Below are 15,764 nucleotides of genomic sequence, written 5' to 3'. Positions count from 1 at the left end.
TCGAGTCAGGGAAAGGAAAAATGAGAAAACTAGACAGAAATAAAAATGTCAAAACCAGACTTGTAATAGTTCCTGGGGATGTGGATGTCTGAGCTCAAAGTAAAAAGTTGATGTGAGTCAATTTAGGTTGAAGTTTTTACAGGTGCCCTGGGGTAAAAGGCACCTCATTTCAAACACAGTCTAATCCACTCCTAAGTTTTTTGTCTGTAGTCTTTGGGCAGTTAGGCTGGACTGTGCTGCACTGCACAGGCCTAGTGCATTTGGCAGTCTGTTCCACAGAGCTACCTCAAGCAAAACACACTTCCTCTCTCTCCCTTATTTGAAGCCTGATGTTTATTTGAACTATGCTATATGTGAAGATGATGTAACTCTCCTCTCCTGGGAGAGTTTCCTGAATTGTCTATTTTTAGTGATACTTTTTCTTTCAGAGTCTCTTGTGAAAGTAATTGAAAACACCCAGCTTATTTTCTGAAAGGGCTGGAGGAAACTAGCGATGATGGTTTTTTCTATTTGTTTTTTATTATTATTTTAAACAACACTAGATGTTACAAGAAATCTCAGTGTTTCGTATTGTTCTCTGTTTATTGATGGGCTTGAAGGAAGATGGGAAGGGAGGGTTCAGTTGGGATTTAGGGAGGGTTTTGAAGGCTATTGTAGGTCTTGTGCAGGAGCCCTGGGAGCATCTGCTGGCAAGGCAGGACTTCATTCCCTGCTGTAGCTCACAGCCTATTGCTGCTTTATTTCATTTTGCTCTTTTTAAAAACTAGAAAGGTATTTTACCCCTACCAAAAGGAGCTTTGTGTCTGAATCCCAGTATGACCTATGCCATGGCAAGACTTGAAACCTCTTTGTGCAGTTCTTGTCCTGCTGCTTTGGCTTTTTTTGGTGTCATGCCTCCTTCCCTTAGGGACAGACCAAGCTCCTGTCCACAATTTACTTGTTGCCATTTTTTTTTCCATTACGTGTGGCCTTTACTTCTAACAGAACTAAAAAATTGATCCTGTTCCATGCTGGCAGCAGTGCAATGAAATCTGGAGTTATAAACACGTGGGATTAGCCAGGCTGCCCTCCTGCCCCTCCTCTGCTGCTGCTCCTGAGGCTCTTCCTGCTGAGCCAGGAGCTCTGGGGGCTTGCACTGTCTCCAGCTTCTGGGAGGGAGCAGCTGAGGGCACAATGGGGGATTAGAAACCAGAGTCTGAGGCACAGCAGGGCTCAAGCTGTTGGACTGGAGCACTGCCTTTGAACCCCAACTGTGACCTTGGCACCAGGCCCTGGAGCTTAATTAACATGCTGCCATCTTGGGCTAAATGAGGGAAGTGCCCGAGTGGTGCAGCTCAGGGTGGAGGCTGGAGTTTACCTGTGCAGTGGGAGCCTTTGCTGCTCTTGGTCTTGCTCCTTACTTTGGTTGAGAAGATCTGTTTCTGATTTCAATGGGGTTTCTTCTGGTGGATTCAGCAGAAAATGCTACACTGGGAGAAGGGGAAGTACTGAGTTTGCCCAAAATACACAATATTAGGATGTATTTTTGTCTTCTGAATGAAAGTCTATGCTTCCCCCACTTAAATAGGGAAGTGGCCCTTTCAATGTAGTGTTACAGTCTTACTGGGAGTAAACTTTTGTGGTTATTGGGGAATCTAGCTCAAGAGGTTTTACAGCACAATAGTATCTTGTGCTGACTTATCAGCACAGACTTATCTCTTGGAGATGCTAAAAAAAGAACAACACTGAAATGACTTATTTTTATAAAAGAAATTTCCTTTCTCTCCCCCAAAAGGCACCAGAAGTCATTATGTCCCAACACTATGATGCCAAAGCTGACCTCTGGAGTATAGGAACTATCATTTATCAGTGTCTAACAGGAAAGGCTCCCTTTCAGGTGAGTTGCTTAGATTTGATGTTTATGACTCTCTCCTGCTTTTTTAATCTCTTTTATTTTTTCCTGGTAATTTGGTTACTCTAAGGCTTCTGTCATCTCTAATATCAACTCCCATAGATCCAGCCTCATGAAGGTCTGGCTAACACCTTGACAGTGTTGTGCTTTATATGTTGTAATTCTGGTTGTGTTACTAGAATATGACTGTTCTCTGGGCTGTCTCTCATTAAAATGTATTTCCCAGTTATAGGAGCTTAAGAAGGGTCACTTATTGAGAAAATTACCATCAATCAGTTAAAGCAGTGGGGCTTTTTTAGGCCTACACTTAGAAAATCAGTTTGTGTTTACAACTGTAGTCAGTGTAGAATTTATAATTATAATTCTGTTGGATATAGAAGGACTATAAGAAAGATTGTAATTGCAAGTTAATGTTCAGGATGATTTGGTGGTAAGCAGTGTATTGCAGCTAAATCAGTTTGGTTTTCAGAGCAGTTAAGTAGGATAATATCAAAAGGTTATTATCTGTCATCTCACAGCAGTTTCTTCCAGCCTGAAATGTTTATGTTCATCAGATCCAAACCCCTCCAAATATAACAGAGCCCTGTAAAGCTCCACCCTGTACTTAATGCCATAACTTCTGGATGAGCTACAGCACATCCTCTGTGAACAGCATTCTCTAATTTTTTTTTTTTTTTGAATGGTGGAGAATTCTCCACAGCCTTACTCCTGTTGCTGCAGAATTACTTCACGTATTTTTCATCATCCATAGCTGGAATTCATATAGGCTCAATGTATTTTTTTTGTTAGCCACACTATGTGCTACTTTACATCTTCCATCTCTGAATGAGATCAGACTCTCCCTTGAAATTACTCTTTCAAAGTGTTGTATTTGTCATTTTTCCCCCCTTGCTTTCTGGTCCTCTCTTCTTATGTCCTGACATCCCTTTATCCTGATTCCCTAACAAAACAAAATGGGAAAAATCCCCAACAAACCCCCAAAAATGAATAAAAAGGAAACAAAAACAAATAGCACAAAAGAGAGTCAGTCAGAGGGAAATTTATGCTCAAGTAATAAGGCAAATTTTATGAAGTGAAGGACTTTATGAGCTTTAGTTCCACAGCTCTTTAGGATTTCACACAAGACCTGGAATGTTTATGCAGTTACATCATCAGAGAGGATAAAGTGAGTTCTGAATCTCTTGGAGGAAAGAGTGGGCAAATACAGGAGTAAACTAATGGTATGTTTTGGTTTTGTCTAAAGCCAAGAACACTTTTTTCCTTCAGGGTAATTTTTTCCCTGTTGCTATAAGAATCTTCCACTCCAGTGCTTTATATTCTGTCCACCAGCTTCCTCTGTATTTAGAGCAAGACTTCATTTCCTTTACATGTTACTTTTTTTATAAACCCCTGCAAAATGCACTGAAACTTCTGAATGGTTTCTGTTTACTGGCTGCACCCACTTGTCATCAGGGCTGGTATCTTTGTTTGAGAGCAGAAAAGGACTGTTAGGATGAAAGAAGATAAATATTTGTGTGTTAAGAAGAAAATGGAGGGGAGGAGAAAGCAAGCTTTGACTGCATGCATAGGAGAGCCTGGCACAGATTCTCCCTTGTATCTTGGTGCCTTTTAGTCTCTAAAGGCACCTTGATAGCTACTCATTCAAATGATTTAATTACTGTTTAATGTGGTGACTTTATCGTAGGGGTTCTTTGTCTCTGATTGAGGCATGGCAATGCCCTGCCTTGGAGTGGGCAGTGAAGGGACACTTCAGTCCCTGCCCAGCAGTTCCTGACCTTGTTTTGTGCTTGCCTCATTAGATAACTCTCTCCCATAAACATCTGTTGGGCTGGGAATGGGGGTTATTGGTTTCTCTATTTCAGTTTTCTCCACACCCTTTCCTCTTTTGGAGGTTGTATTTGGAAACAAAGTGCCGGGCCTGTTTGTGACTGCAGTAGCAGCTGTGGATGTTTGATCAGGGAGAGAGAGGAGCTCAGCCCAGATGGTTCTTTGTGCCCCATCTATTTGTTTTGGCCATGCGTGCCACAAATTGCCTTCCAGCTTGAGATGCAGGTGAAAGCAGCCTGTCTAGGGGAAGCTGGTTAAAGGTTAACTGGATTTTCTGTCTTTGTTGGCATGACTGTGTTGTAAGAATTTGCTGATGGGCACTAAGCGGGCAAGAAGCTGGTGTTTGTTTACAGGGCTTTTAGGAGAAGAGAGGGGGAGTGGACAGAGGTGGCTGGGACACCATGAGCAGGAATGAGTGCTTCTGGGAGGGATGTCTACCAATGGGTGGGAAGAAAACAGGCAGATTCCTCATAGTGCCACCAGCAGACCCAGTTTCACAGGGAAGCCAGGAACTGGATTTCTGAGTGAATCTCTTGGGGCTAAATCCTCACTGTGCCTTCCCTCCCAGGCTGGCAAAGACAGCCCCTCTTCTCTGTCTAGCTGAGATTCTCATGGGAATCTGGAGCTCATGAAACATGCTGAGTTTGGCTGCTGTAGCTGCCACTGCCTGAGCCAAGGAGGCACCTTCAGGAGGATGCAAACAAAAAGGACTCCAGTGTTATCTGCAGTGAGGAGGAATGAGCTGCCTAAAAATAAAATAGGGCTTCAGGGAAATGGGTTGGATGGAAAAAAGATCAAATGTATGGAAAGGCTGAGGCAGCTGTCAATCCTGAAAGTGCTTGTAAATCAAGACAGAGATGTGCATGTGCATGAATGTGATTTCTGGCTGTCTCAGAGTTAAAATTAACTATAGCTGGGTCACCCAAGGCAATTTCCCAGAGCCGTTCCTGTCCCTTCCCTGCCTCACTGCACACAGAGAAGAAAGAAGCTGCTGATGCTCAGATGTGAACAGTTGGTAGGATGGCTGGTGAAGCTTTCTTAAGGAGCTTTTTGTATTAAACATGGCCAGAAACAAAACAGTGAGACTGCCATAGGGATGAGATTAATGGGATTCATAATCCCTATAAACAGATTTGCTGAGTGCTGTATTAATGTGGAATTGTTAATTTGCCTTGCCTAATAAGTGGTCTGCACTCACATCTCTGCATTTCTGTCACTGAGGACAGGACTGAATGGTGCATTTCCTGCTCCTGCTAACCAGACCTGGGAAGTGCCTTGGGAGTGTAGTGGTTTATTCTTGTCCTTACCTGAGCTGAAAAGTGTGGGACCCCATGCCCACCTAGAGGTGGTGCTGGCTGTGTAAACAAGGGACAACCAGAAGCAAAGCTGGAGGCCAGAGGAGAAAGATTTACACAAGGTCTAAAACAATCCAAAACCAATCTAGTCCTTGTCAGATGGTGTTTTAAATATGATTAGTTAAATGACCTCAATCTCCTCTTTCTTTTTTTTTTCCCCTGTGTGGGAGGAATCACACTGATATTTCTGGTGGCTTCTGTTGTGTGACCCCTTTTAAATCTGGGCAGCTCTTGGTAAGCAGACACCCCACTGAGCACGTGCAGGTTGTGTCCGAGCTGGCTCTGGCAGTGGCACTGGGACATCAGATCCTGCCAAACACCCTGAAACCTGGTTGTCTGCTGTCTGAGCCCTTGCAGGAATCTTGAGCTTTCTATGGACATGTGTCCTTCGTCTGGGGGAGAGTAAGCCAAGGAGCAGGGAATTGACAAGAGAATTAATGCAAGTTTTTCTGCCTGGTCTGACAGCTCTGAAAGAGTTAACCTGCCTGTTTATGTTCTCATCCCAGATGGCTGTTAGGTGAAAAATTAATTTCTGAGTCTGGTGTACCAAGTTCACTGCTTTAATTCTGAGTTAATTCTGTCTGCATAAGTGCTGGGATTATGTATCACTTACAGCAACTGCGATGTTGTGAAATGGCCTTGAGGAACACCAGGAAAGGCTGGATTTTATGCCAAGAATTTGAACCGCTGGTATATTTGTCAGGCAGCTTGCTCTTCTGTTCCCAGCTCTGTTCCTTTGGAGTGCCCTGTGTTCATGGGGACAGGAATTGCTGGAACTGGTGGGTAATTCTGCTGAGACTGGCTGCAGTGATTGACTTGTTGCTGTAGTCAATGGACCACTGCCTTTCGGACCAGTGTTTGTGGGTCTTACCCTGCCCTGTTGGCAGTAGAGAGAAATCCATGGACTGCTAAAGAAAAAGCTTAAGGGGGTGGGGTTTTTGTTTGGTTGTTTCTGGTCCTTGGGCTTTCAAGTCCTCTGAATGCCAGCCACTTAGTTGTGGGAGTCTTAAAATATTAGAAAGCACTTTCAGTAAGTTTTCAAGCTTTTCCCTAGAGCTGCTGAGCTAGAAATAACATTACTTATTTACTTTTTCTTTCTAATATAACCAAATCCCCTTTCTTCACCTCTAAATCTCCAAGGAAAGGATTCAAAGAGCAGGGCAATACCATACACCTGCTGTGGAGTGTTGAATAGACAGGGCTCTTCAGGGAAGGTGTGAAAGTTTCTGGCCCTCTTCTGTGTGGATGTTGGGCTTTTGCATCCAGCCGTGGCCCAAGCATGACAAATCCACTGCTGAGGACTTTTGGAAGCACCTCCCTGCCTGCTTTTCACATGCAGTTCACTGCCAGGCAGCCAGCACTGAAGGGGATTTGGCAGGGTTCTGCTGAATGCCTTTGTTGGCTCAACATATTTCCACTGCTGCTCAGGACAAAGTAACAGAGTGGCAGGATTGAATTTGCCCAATTGCTTCTATATATAGAAAGGGTAGACAAAACCAAAATGCAGCTGCTCCTAGTGACATGAGAGGGGGACTGAGGGTGTGAACTGACCTGCTGGGGTGCCCTCCTGGCCTTAGGGACAGCTGAGCTGATCTGCATCCCTGGTTCTGATAGCTGGGTGCTGTCCCACAGGTAGAAGTTGGCTCTGTGTACCTTGAATGGTGTGGTTGTTTCGTGCCTCTGGTGTTTTTCTTGAGCAGGGTGTATCTGCCTGGAAGGCAGATTTCAGTTTAAGTTCTTAGCTTCCTAGATGAGGGAATTCAAGTGACATTTTTACTGCATTACAAACTTGAGTTGTTTTTTTTTCCATGATTCTTAGGGAAGAACTATTTATTGAAAGGAGAGGTGAGCAAAGTTGCTGAGGGTCCTAGTGTTTTATGAATTGTTTGGCAGCAAGAGAGCAGTGGGCAGGTTACTGGGAGCAGAACTGTGTGACTCAGTCAATTAATGAAGTTACATGAAGCTGCAGGTGGTTTTACCAAATTAATGGTGATCCATGGCTGTCTGTGCTGGGCACTCACTAGAATGACTCTCTTCCCCTGGTATCTGCACTGGAACCAGCCTTGAATCACAGACTCAGGGACAGCCCAAGGGAAGGAGAGGGGTCTGGGTGGGGAGGAGCCTGGTAGGGTCCCTGCAGAGCACGTGGGGCTGGTACTGAGACAGCAGAATGTGGAGGAGCAGCTTCCCTACAGGGACATCTCTTGAATTTGTACAAAGAGGAAGAAAACTTCATTGAGAACTTTGTTTCTGTCCAAGCCAGTGCTTAGAAACGTTCTCTAATGAACTGGTATATGTGCTGCTTTAAATATACTCTCTCCTTATTGACAGAAAAGTTTCTGACAAAACAGTGTTTGAAGTAGATCAGAGCTTCATTGTATTTGTGAAACAATTGAGCTGTTGCAACAGGAAATGACCAGAGCAAACAGCCAAGGCTTGTATCTCTCTAAAGTGAATGAGCCCTTCCCTCCCTGGGCTGGAGTTCTGCCCCTCCTTTTACTTTGTCTGTCAGGAACATTTGTCATCACTCTGGGCAATGTGGCCAGGATATTTGGTGCAGTGTGTATGCTTGTCTCCCCGAAGTTTGCCAATTATTAATCTAATTACATTCCAAGATGTGCCAGGGGAAGGTGTAAAATGGAATTTTCCTGAATCAAATCGAGTGCAGCAGTTGGAAATTATGATGCAGTTTAGCATCTGTGTAACAAGATGCTCTGCTTTAATTTTGATGTTCTTTTGGTGCAGCTTCTGTTGGTAAGGCTGTGTAAAAAACACTGCCCTGACGAATACTACACAAGTGTGTTGATACTATCAGCTTTTGAGACTACCTTTGGTTTCTTTTGAGGTTTTTTTACTGAGCTCTCAGTTATCCTTAATTTTCATCTTCAGCCAGAGGGAGTAGGTGATGTTGAAACAGCCTCTTATGTGGCTGCTTTTCCAGCCATACAGTGTTAGTGGTGTTTTGATGGCCATCTGCAGATTGGCCTGTCTGATTTGCCATTTTAAGCATATTAATTGACCTTAAATGCTTCTAATTTAGAAATAGAAGTAGGTGGAAGGCTCAAGGGGTTTTTGAGCCTGCCCTGAACATCAGGAGAAGCTGCCTGTTGCCTCCTCATTCACACTTTCCTACACACTCTGCTGCACTAATAATTGATTGCAGATGAATCCCTCTGATCTTCCTGCCCTGTTTATGTGCCTTCATGTCTGTGTCGTGCCAGCCAGCCTTCTCTGCCTTTAATAAAGCAACTTTGCCTAAGCAGAAAAGCTTGAGACACTAGGGTTAATTTACTGGCCTGTATTATTCATTGCATGAAAACAAGTGGAGAATTTATATTAGGGGATTTTTATGTGTCTGTGCTTGTCTACTGGTGATTTTATTTTTAACCTCAGCTGTAAACCTCTTGTGCCTAGCCCCCACCTTTTTTTTTTTTTTTTAATCCCATCTCTCAGAATTTGGAATCTTGTCATCAACATCCCCCACAGTGTGTTTATTACTGCACAAATAAAATAGTGCTGTGGCTTGAGACCTTCTGGCTTCCTGGAACTAGAGTAGAAAATCCTAATTCAGTTGCTGTTTCTCCATGTTCTTAGCCTCTTCACAGATCCCTTGCCCATCAACAGCCTCCCTGTCCCTTTTCTAAATGCCCTGCAGCATTAATCCATGTTCTCAGCAGGTTCTGCCATTCATCATTTGGGACTCCTCACGTCTACAATTATTTAGTCTCCTGGGTGAGGCATTTAGGCCAGCTCAAACCTGAGCATCAGAGCCCACTGCAGTGAGGCTCAGCCTGTGGAAGGGCAGAGCAGGACAGAACCAGGTCAGGGACAAAAGGGCAGCAGGTTGAAATACTGTATTTTCACTGCAGCACAGGGCTGCCTTTTCAGTCTAAAGCAAGCTGCATTGTCTGTGCTGGCCCAGCAATTAAAAAGAGACTCTACTCTTCAGAGCTAAGTGAAATAAAGATGCTAATCCCTTTCCTTCATTGTCAACTGCTTCATGTGCTGGTTTCTTTCTCCCCCACAGGCCAGCAGCCCACAGGATCTCCGCCTCTTCTATGAGAAAAACAAGATGCTGATGCCCAAGTAAGATTTTTTCCAGTGTCAATGTTTGTAGGCACTTGTTTACTCTGTGTTTACACCTGTCCTTGCATGCTCCTGGCTTGTCACTTGGGGAGGTGACTGAAATATTTGGCCTCTTGCCTTTCCCCATTCCTGAAACCAGCAGTGATGTGGCTCAGGGGCAGTCGGACGGCAGCAGATAGCCAGGGTTGGGCTGTTCTGGAGGGGAACAGACACTGTTCTCCTCCATTGCAAAAATTCAGGGCTGTTGGTGATTCCAAGAGCCAGCTAGAGGTCCTGTTGCACACGTGGCTCCCCTGAGGCTGAGAGCCTTGGGAGGAACTCAAGGCAACTCTGGGATCGTGCGAGCAGCCAGGCTGAGCCTCTGCTGTAACCTGCCATACCTGACTGAGGATCACATTGCCATTTCTCACGTGTCAGGGCAGCAACTGCTTGTGTCCATCCTGCTCTTGGGGGAAACACTATAACCTCCCTGGAAATGGACACTGCTGCAGTTTCCAGGGGGAAGAGAACGGCTCTCATCCCAACAGGGTGTATGTTACCTCTCTGCTCAGAGCTGTGATTTGTCAGGGTATTTTGGTTTTGTTGCTGTGGTCTTTCCTTTTAATTTCTGAGCTCTGAAAGCAGAAGCTCATGCTGGCTCTAAAAACCTCAGCCTGGTACAGAGACAGGACTGAAGTTCTAGACTGTATATCTAAAATCTGGATGGCCTTATCTAACCAGAAAGTTATCTCCCATTTTGCAGAGCTGCTATTGCAGCCATATATGCAGGAAGGTCATTGGGTTGCTGTATATGGATTTTCCTTTATCAGCTCAGACAGCTCCAAGAGATAACTGGAAGGAACTGTCAAGAAGCTGGAGCTCTTATCAATGACTTGTGATATGCTGTTAATTTCCCTTTAATTATTTCCTTTTTTGATTTGGGGAGAAGGCACAAATTTCTACCAGGATTATCTCTGGGGCACCTGGATTGAACCAGAGGGTGTGATGGAGTAAAACACCTGAAAATAAACAATTTAAAGCAAAAATGTGACTGCATAGTTGGAGCCAGTCTGTGTGAGCAGAAAGTAGAGCTTCTGTTTTTCCTACACAGCCCAAAACATGGCTGCTCATTGAGGTAGCCCCTCTTACTAAATGAGAAATTAATCCATTAAACTAAGAAGTTTTCTTGTGTTGATCCACTGCCCTGCTGTTGTTTGGCTCATGGTGCAGGGAAGGGGAAAAATTGAACTCAGCTGTAAGAGGAGAGCATGTCTGTTCTTGTAGGGATTAGTTCTTTGAGTCCTTCAGAGTCTGCATTTGCCGTTTTCACTTATCTGCGCTTTTGAACTACCAAATTCTTCCACAATTCAGATCCAACATGATTGTTTTTCTCACTGTGGAAGTCACATCTGAACTGGCCTTTGTGAAAATCGCAATTCCCTATTTCCTAAGTCATTTGTCTCTTTAGCATGGGCTGCAATCTGTGCTATTCCTGAGTAAACATGAATAAACTCCTTGAGTGCCCTGCCAGCACAGGATGAAACACAAAACTACTCCAGAGACCTCCTTCTCAGACTGCAGCAGTGCCAGGATTTGGTTTCATTTTCCTTGGGGCTATGCAGGCTGGCACGCACTTCCTTGCCATGGCCAGGGAAAGTGTTTTTGCTTGGGACTGGAGTGGGGAAGCAGTCCCTGGCTGCACTGCTGCTGCTGACAGGTGAGGAGATGCTGTTCTGAGCATTCTGGGGAGCCCATGGCAGCAGAAGCCTGAAGGCTTCACTATTTTCATAGTGCTGATCTAAACAATTAACGTTCATTGTGCCGGTTTGCATGGCAAAGCACATCCAGGTCATGGGGGCAAGGAGGCAGATTTGTTGCTCATGTTTAAAAACATGGCCCTGGAAAATAAAACTGAAGGGTAGCAAAGCTTGATGCTTTGGACATGGGAGGTAAGAGGAGACAAACAGGCTGTTAATCTGCACCCTCTTCATCTGTGTTGTGCCCTCTGAAGTCCACGAGTTGCTGTACCTGTTTCTTGGCTTTAAAAGCAAGGTTAAAGCCATAGCTGGGAAATGGACTCATTTTGAATGAGAGCTTTTTGTGTCACAGATAAATAAATGATGATGATAACACTGCAGGGCTGCAGGACTCCAGCACTAATGCATTTTTCAGGAGGTTGCTTGCTGTGGTATCTCTGGGTTATTCCATTACACAGTGTGCTTCCAAGGGACACCTATTTTATGGGAGGCTCAACGTGAGTCTCAGCCTAACTGCATCCCTTCCAGAGTCCTGGTGGCCTCCTCCTGTGTCAACCTGAGAAGGTGCACAAAACCATTCTAGCATCAGGGATGGAAAAGCAACTCCTCCAGTACAAGCATAGATGAGGGATTCTTGCCATCATTCTCTGATCTTGTGTTCAAGTTCCTGCCCCAGCAAGGCCTAGGGCTTCACAGAGAAATAACTGGGTGGTACTGAAATGTGTAAACACATACCTTGCCTGCCATCTCCTGTTTCTGTGAGCAGGAGTCTGGTAGTGCCAGCTAGCACCCTTTTTCTCCCCATCTATTTTTGGGCTAGCTTCTGTTTTACCGCTGTCTGTGGTAGGGTGTGTTGGTGGGGATGGTAAAGGAAGGGTTTTTTCTCCCAGCATTGGTCAGGCTTGGCCTCAGGGCAGTGACTGATGCCAGAGCCATGTGCAGAGCCACTGAGAGCTAAAATTACTGTCCTGGGCACACATGTCATTACCTCAGCTGACCCAGCATGGGGAGAGGGGAAAGCCTGGCAGAGTGAGGGGGCCATGCTGGGAACAGCCATGATAAACAGAGTTAATACTGAGAGGAGCTGCAACCACCACGCCTCACTAGGAGAGCTCTGCCCCAGCCCAAAGCCCCCAGCAGCACTTCTGGGGGTGGAGGGAAGTCAGCAGAGATGAATCCACTTATGCAAGAGCTGAACTCTGCTTTCCTTGCCTTAATCCATTCATTTATTCCCTGCATTTTTCAATCTGCAGGGGTTACGAAGAGCTGCCCTGGTCTCTCCCCCCTCTGCTTGTGGGGTGAGGGAGAGCACAGTGCTTTACCAGCCCTTCTGTGTTTCAAAGGCTGTTGAAAAGAATATTTTCTTCCTAACTATACTGAAAAGTGAGGTAATAACTGCACAAATTTTAGCTGTGGTGGCAGTTGCACATGTCTTAGTGGCCTTTGATTAATTTATGCTGTGTATCAAGGAAGCAAACAGAAAAAGGTTACTTGCTAGTCTTACGTAAGCTGCACTGAAAAATAAATGCCTTAATAAAATGGTAGTAATTGGTGATACATTTCACCACCAGTGTCTTAATTGGAAGCTTCCCTTTGGAAACTGCTTTGTTCTAGTGATCTTATTCCCATTAGAGCAAGTAGGAGTGATTTTATTTATTATGTGTGAAATACTGCAAGTGGAATGGGCTTAGCTGAGCACCAGAGGGATGACACTGTTAAGGGAAGGATCTGCAGGTGCTGATGGGAGAGGCCACTGAAGCAAAATGAGCTGTAGCCTGACCAAAGGCAGTAGGGAGTGAAAGTCAGAGACTCAAAACAAAGACATTTCTGATCAGCCTCCCTCCAGTGAGCTCCTGGTGTTCCTGGCCCAGCAGGCATGGAGGGAGTTTGCATCTGCCAGTTAGTTGCCTTCCTGAAAATGTAAAAGCAGTGTAAGTAGACTGCCAGTCTCTTATTTTGCTTTTGTTTTCAATCCTAGCATCCCCAGGGAGACATCAAGCCACCTGAGGCAGCTCCTGCTGGGCCTTCTGCAGCGTAACCATAAGGACCGCATGGACTTTGGTAAGGCTTCCTTCCCCTTGGAGTTCTGCTGCTGTCTCTGTCTCTTTTGGCTCTGCACAAGCCTCTGTGCTTTTGGCTGGAGCTAGGAGAAGCATCCAAATGCCTGGATTTCACCTGTGCCTGGAGGGTTGCATAATCTTGGGGGTTTTAGTTTATGTGCTGGAAAGGTCAGTGCTGATTCCAGTACAATTTTGTAAACCAAGGAGATTTGGCAGACTTTCAGCATATGTTTGTTACTTGCATTCCCTGTCCTGGCTTCTGCTTTTATCATCTCTCTGAGCTGTGGTTAAGTGTGCTACTAGGTAAAATATGTCTTGTGTATCCATGCTTTTCTGTGACAGTTTTTTCCCAGAGCTGCAAGCTGCACTCATTTCCTGAACCAGCCAGTCACTACCCTCTGCTTCTCAGGGTTTGCTGTGATAATCTGAGCCAGGAGATGCAGCTGCTTGCAGACCCTCCCCTCCTTCTCCAGTTTCTGTGGAAGGAAGCCTTGGTCCTTCTCAGGGCTCAAGTTCTCCAAGCCTTTATCTCAGTCTCCTGATTTGGCTGACATGAGGATTTCCTCTTTTGTCTTAATTCCTTCCAAACTGAGATAATTCATTGTGAGCCCGGTGGTTCTGACTTGGCAGCATCTTGCAGATGTGTTTTAGCTGAGCTCAAAGGTCTGAAGAACCTCCTAGGGAAAGCCATGCCCTAGAGGAAAGCAGACAGAGGTGGAGCCTTTCCTTGAATCACTGAAAGGACCAGGTCATCTAAAGGCAAACACATCCTGTGTGTGTTCAGGATGCTGCTTTTTAGTCAGACTTGGGTAAAATAGTTTGATATTTCTGGAGTTTGAGGGTTGGTTTCTGTTGGGTTTTTGTTTGCTTATCTGCTCAGGTAGGTTGTTTCCTCCTGGGCAGCACATGCTAGGTGATGAAGAGGAATTGTTTTGCACCCTCTGTTATTCTTTTGGATTAGAGATACCAGGAAAGCCTTTCTGGGGATGGTCAGCTGGATAAGCAGCTGTGGATTACCTGAGGTTGATCATAGTTACCCAGTGATGAATGCCAAGGACTGGTTACTGGAGTGTAGAAGTGAGAGAATGAGCTTTTGAAAAGTGAGTTGTTGAAGCTCCTGACAGACTGGCTTGGATAGAATCACCTGCCAGGGTTATTCCCTGCAGATCTTTTGTCTGGGCTGTGGTTCTATACCTCTTCTCTCATGTTGCTGTGCATTTCAGGAGAAGGTGTCTTTGATGTTCTTGATTCCCTGCTGTCAGAAATTGTCTGGCAAACCCTTTTAGCCCATGTAAGCTGGTTTGGTACCTCTTGGGAGAAGAGTGCATGAGTCCATGTCTAACACTTGGAAATTCGAGACAGTAGCGTTTGATATCACTCTGGGCAACAGTTACAGCACATCTTGCAGTATTGAGATTTTTCCTGTCCTTAATCACATTTTTATCAATAAATTGGCATGTCCCCAGAGGAGAGGGTTTCCTGCTGTTCCTTGTTCCCTGAGACCCTCTGCCTGGAGGTGTCACAGTGGTCTCCACAGAGCTCAGTTGAGTCACACAACAGCAACTCATCAGCTTGAAACTTCATCTACTTGTTGTGTGTCCCAGCTGCTGTTCTGCCAGGAGCTGATGCTCTCTGCAATCTCAAGATTATCTAAAGGAAAACCAGGAGGGTTTCAAGTTGCAAGTTTCCTGCTGATGATTACAAGCTGGGTTGTTTGAATTTTGCTTTGCAAGCACAGCTAATAAGTAGTTTGGAGTGGAGAGGGGGAAAAGTGAATGAAATCATCATTTCCACCCCCTCAGTTGAGTGAGCTTGGCTGAGGGATGGTACCCTCCTCTAGTGCAGCAAGCTGAAAAAGAAGCAGGAAACCCCAGCAGCTGAGCAGCTCCCACAGGATGGGGATGTTCTCCATCCACAGCAGATCTAATCTCTGAGATGCCAGCTTTGCCTGCCAAAGATTTCTGTTCCTTGTCTTGGGCTGAGCTCCAGACCACTGCACTCTGGCTGCAGCACCCTGGCACAGCAGTGGCAACGAGAGGCTGGGGGGACAGGGATTGTTTAAGGTTAAAAAGCAGACAAACAAAAAACCCAGTGACTACATTCTGGAAAGCTCAGCTCCCGAAGAGGAGCTGTTTACAGAAGAAGTTTGTAAACCTTGGGTGTTGCAACAGGAAATCCATTCTGGGAAAGAAGCTGAAGCTCAGTAATCAGTGTTGATCTATGGCTGACACTCCCAAAAGACTGAGTTGATGATTGTGATAGGAGAGGGCTCTGGCACAGAGCTGCAGTGAATCAGAGATGAAGGGACTGGGAGAAGTGGCTGCTTGTGAGGACAGGCAAACGTGCAGAGAGTGTTCAGCAAGCCAGGACAGAAGCTTTTCTTGGCCTGGATCTGTAGAATGAATTCCCATAATGAGGGGAGGAAGCAGCAGTTGTGTTAGATATGAAAGGGAGGGAGTTCTGGGCTGTGGTTCTGGAGTGGCCCATTAAAAAATGCATTTCTGCCCTCAGAACATGATGGGTTTGAGTCTGTCTCACGGAACATCACTCAGTGGAAGTCTTTTTGTCCATCATCCCTATTCCGTGGAGTGAGTGGCAGTGCAGTGTGATAAATACAGCTCCCCTGGATCCCTACATTTAGGGTGATTCACCATCCTGATTAGCCAGGGATCCAATTAATTTCCCATCCTTCTTTCATGAGCAGGTCCTGCATCCAGTCTCCAGCCTGTAGTCTTGACCACTTCTATATGCAACCATAGTCAGTCAGCTTCCATTGTTGCATGGAAAAAATCACTGTATAACCCTGTAA

General features: G+C 45.3%; 1 protein-coding gene across 3 annotated transcripts in view; it reads left to right on the top strand.

The window, feature by feature from the left end:
• The window catches only part of ULK1 (unc-51 like autophagy activating kinase 1), a 76,259-nt gene that overhangs the window by 25,636 nt on the left and 34,859 nt on the right, over positions 1-15,764 (top strand). For all 3 annotated transcript variants that reach the window (XM_038151963.1, XM_038151964.1, XM_038151962.1), the window contains exons 9-11: positions 1,775-1,876; positions 9,101-9,159; positions 12,874-12,956. In XM_038151963.1, coding sequence (XP_038007891.1) covers positions 1,775-1,876; positions 9,101-9,159; positions 12,874-12,956 — 244 coding nt within the window. The remainder of the gene's footprint in view (positions 1-1,774; positions 1,877-9,100; positions 9,160-12,873; positions 12,957-15,764) is intronic.

Source organism: Motacilla alba, chromosome 15 (assembly GCF_015832195.1).
Source record: "Motacilla alba alba isolate MOTALB_02 chromosome 15, Motacilla_alba_V1.0_pri, whole genome shotgun sequence".
NCBI lineage: Eukaryota > Metazoa > Chordata > Aves > Passeriformes > Motacillidae > Motacilla > Motacilla alba.
The sequence above is the reverse complement of the archived record's forward strand: the minus strand, read 5'-3'. Positions and strand labels throughout refer to the sequence as shown.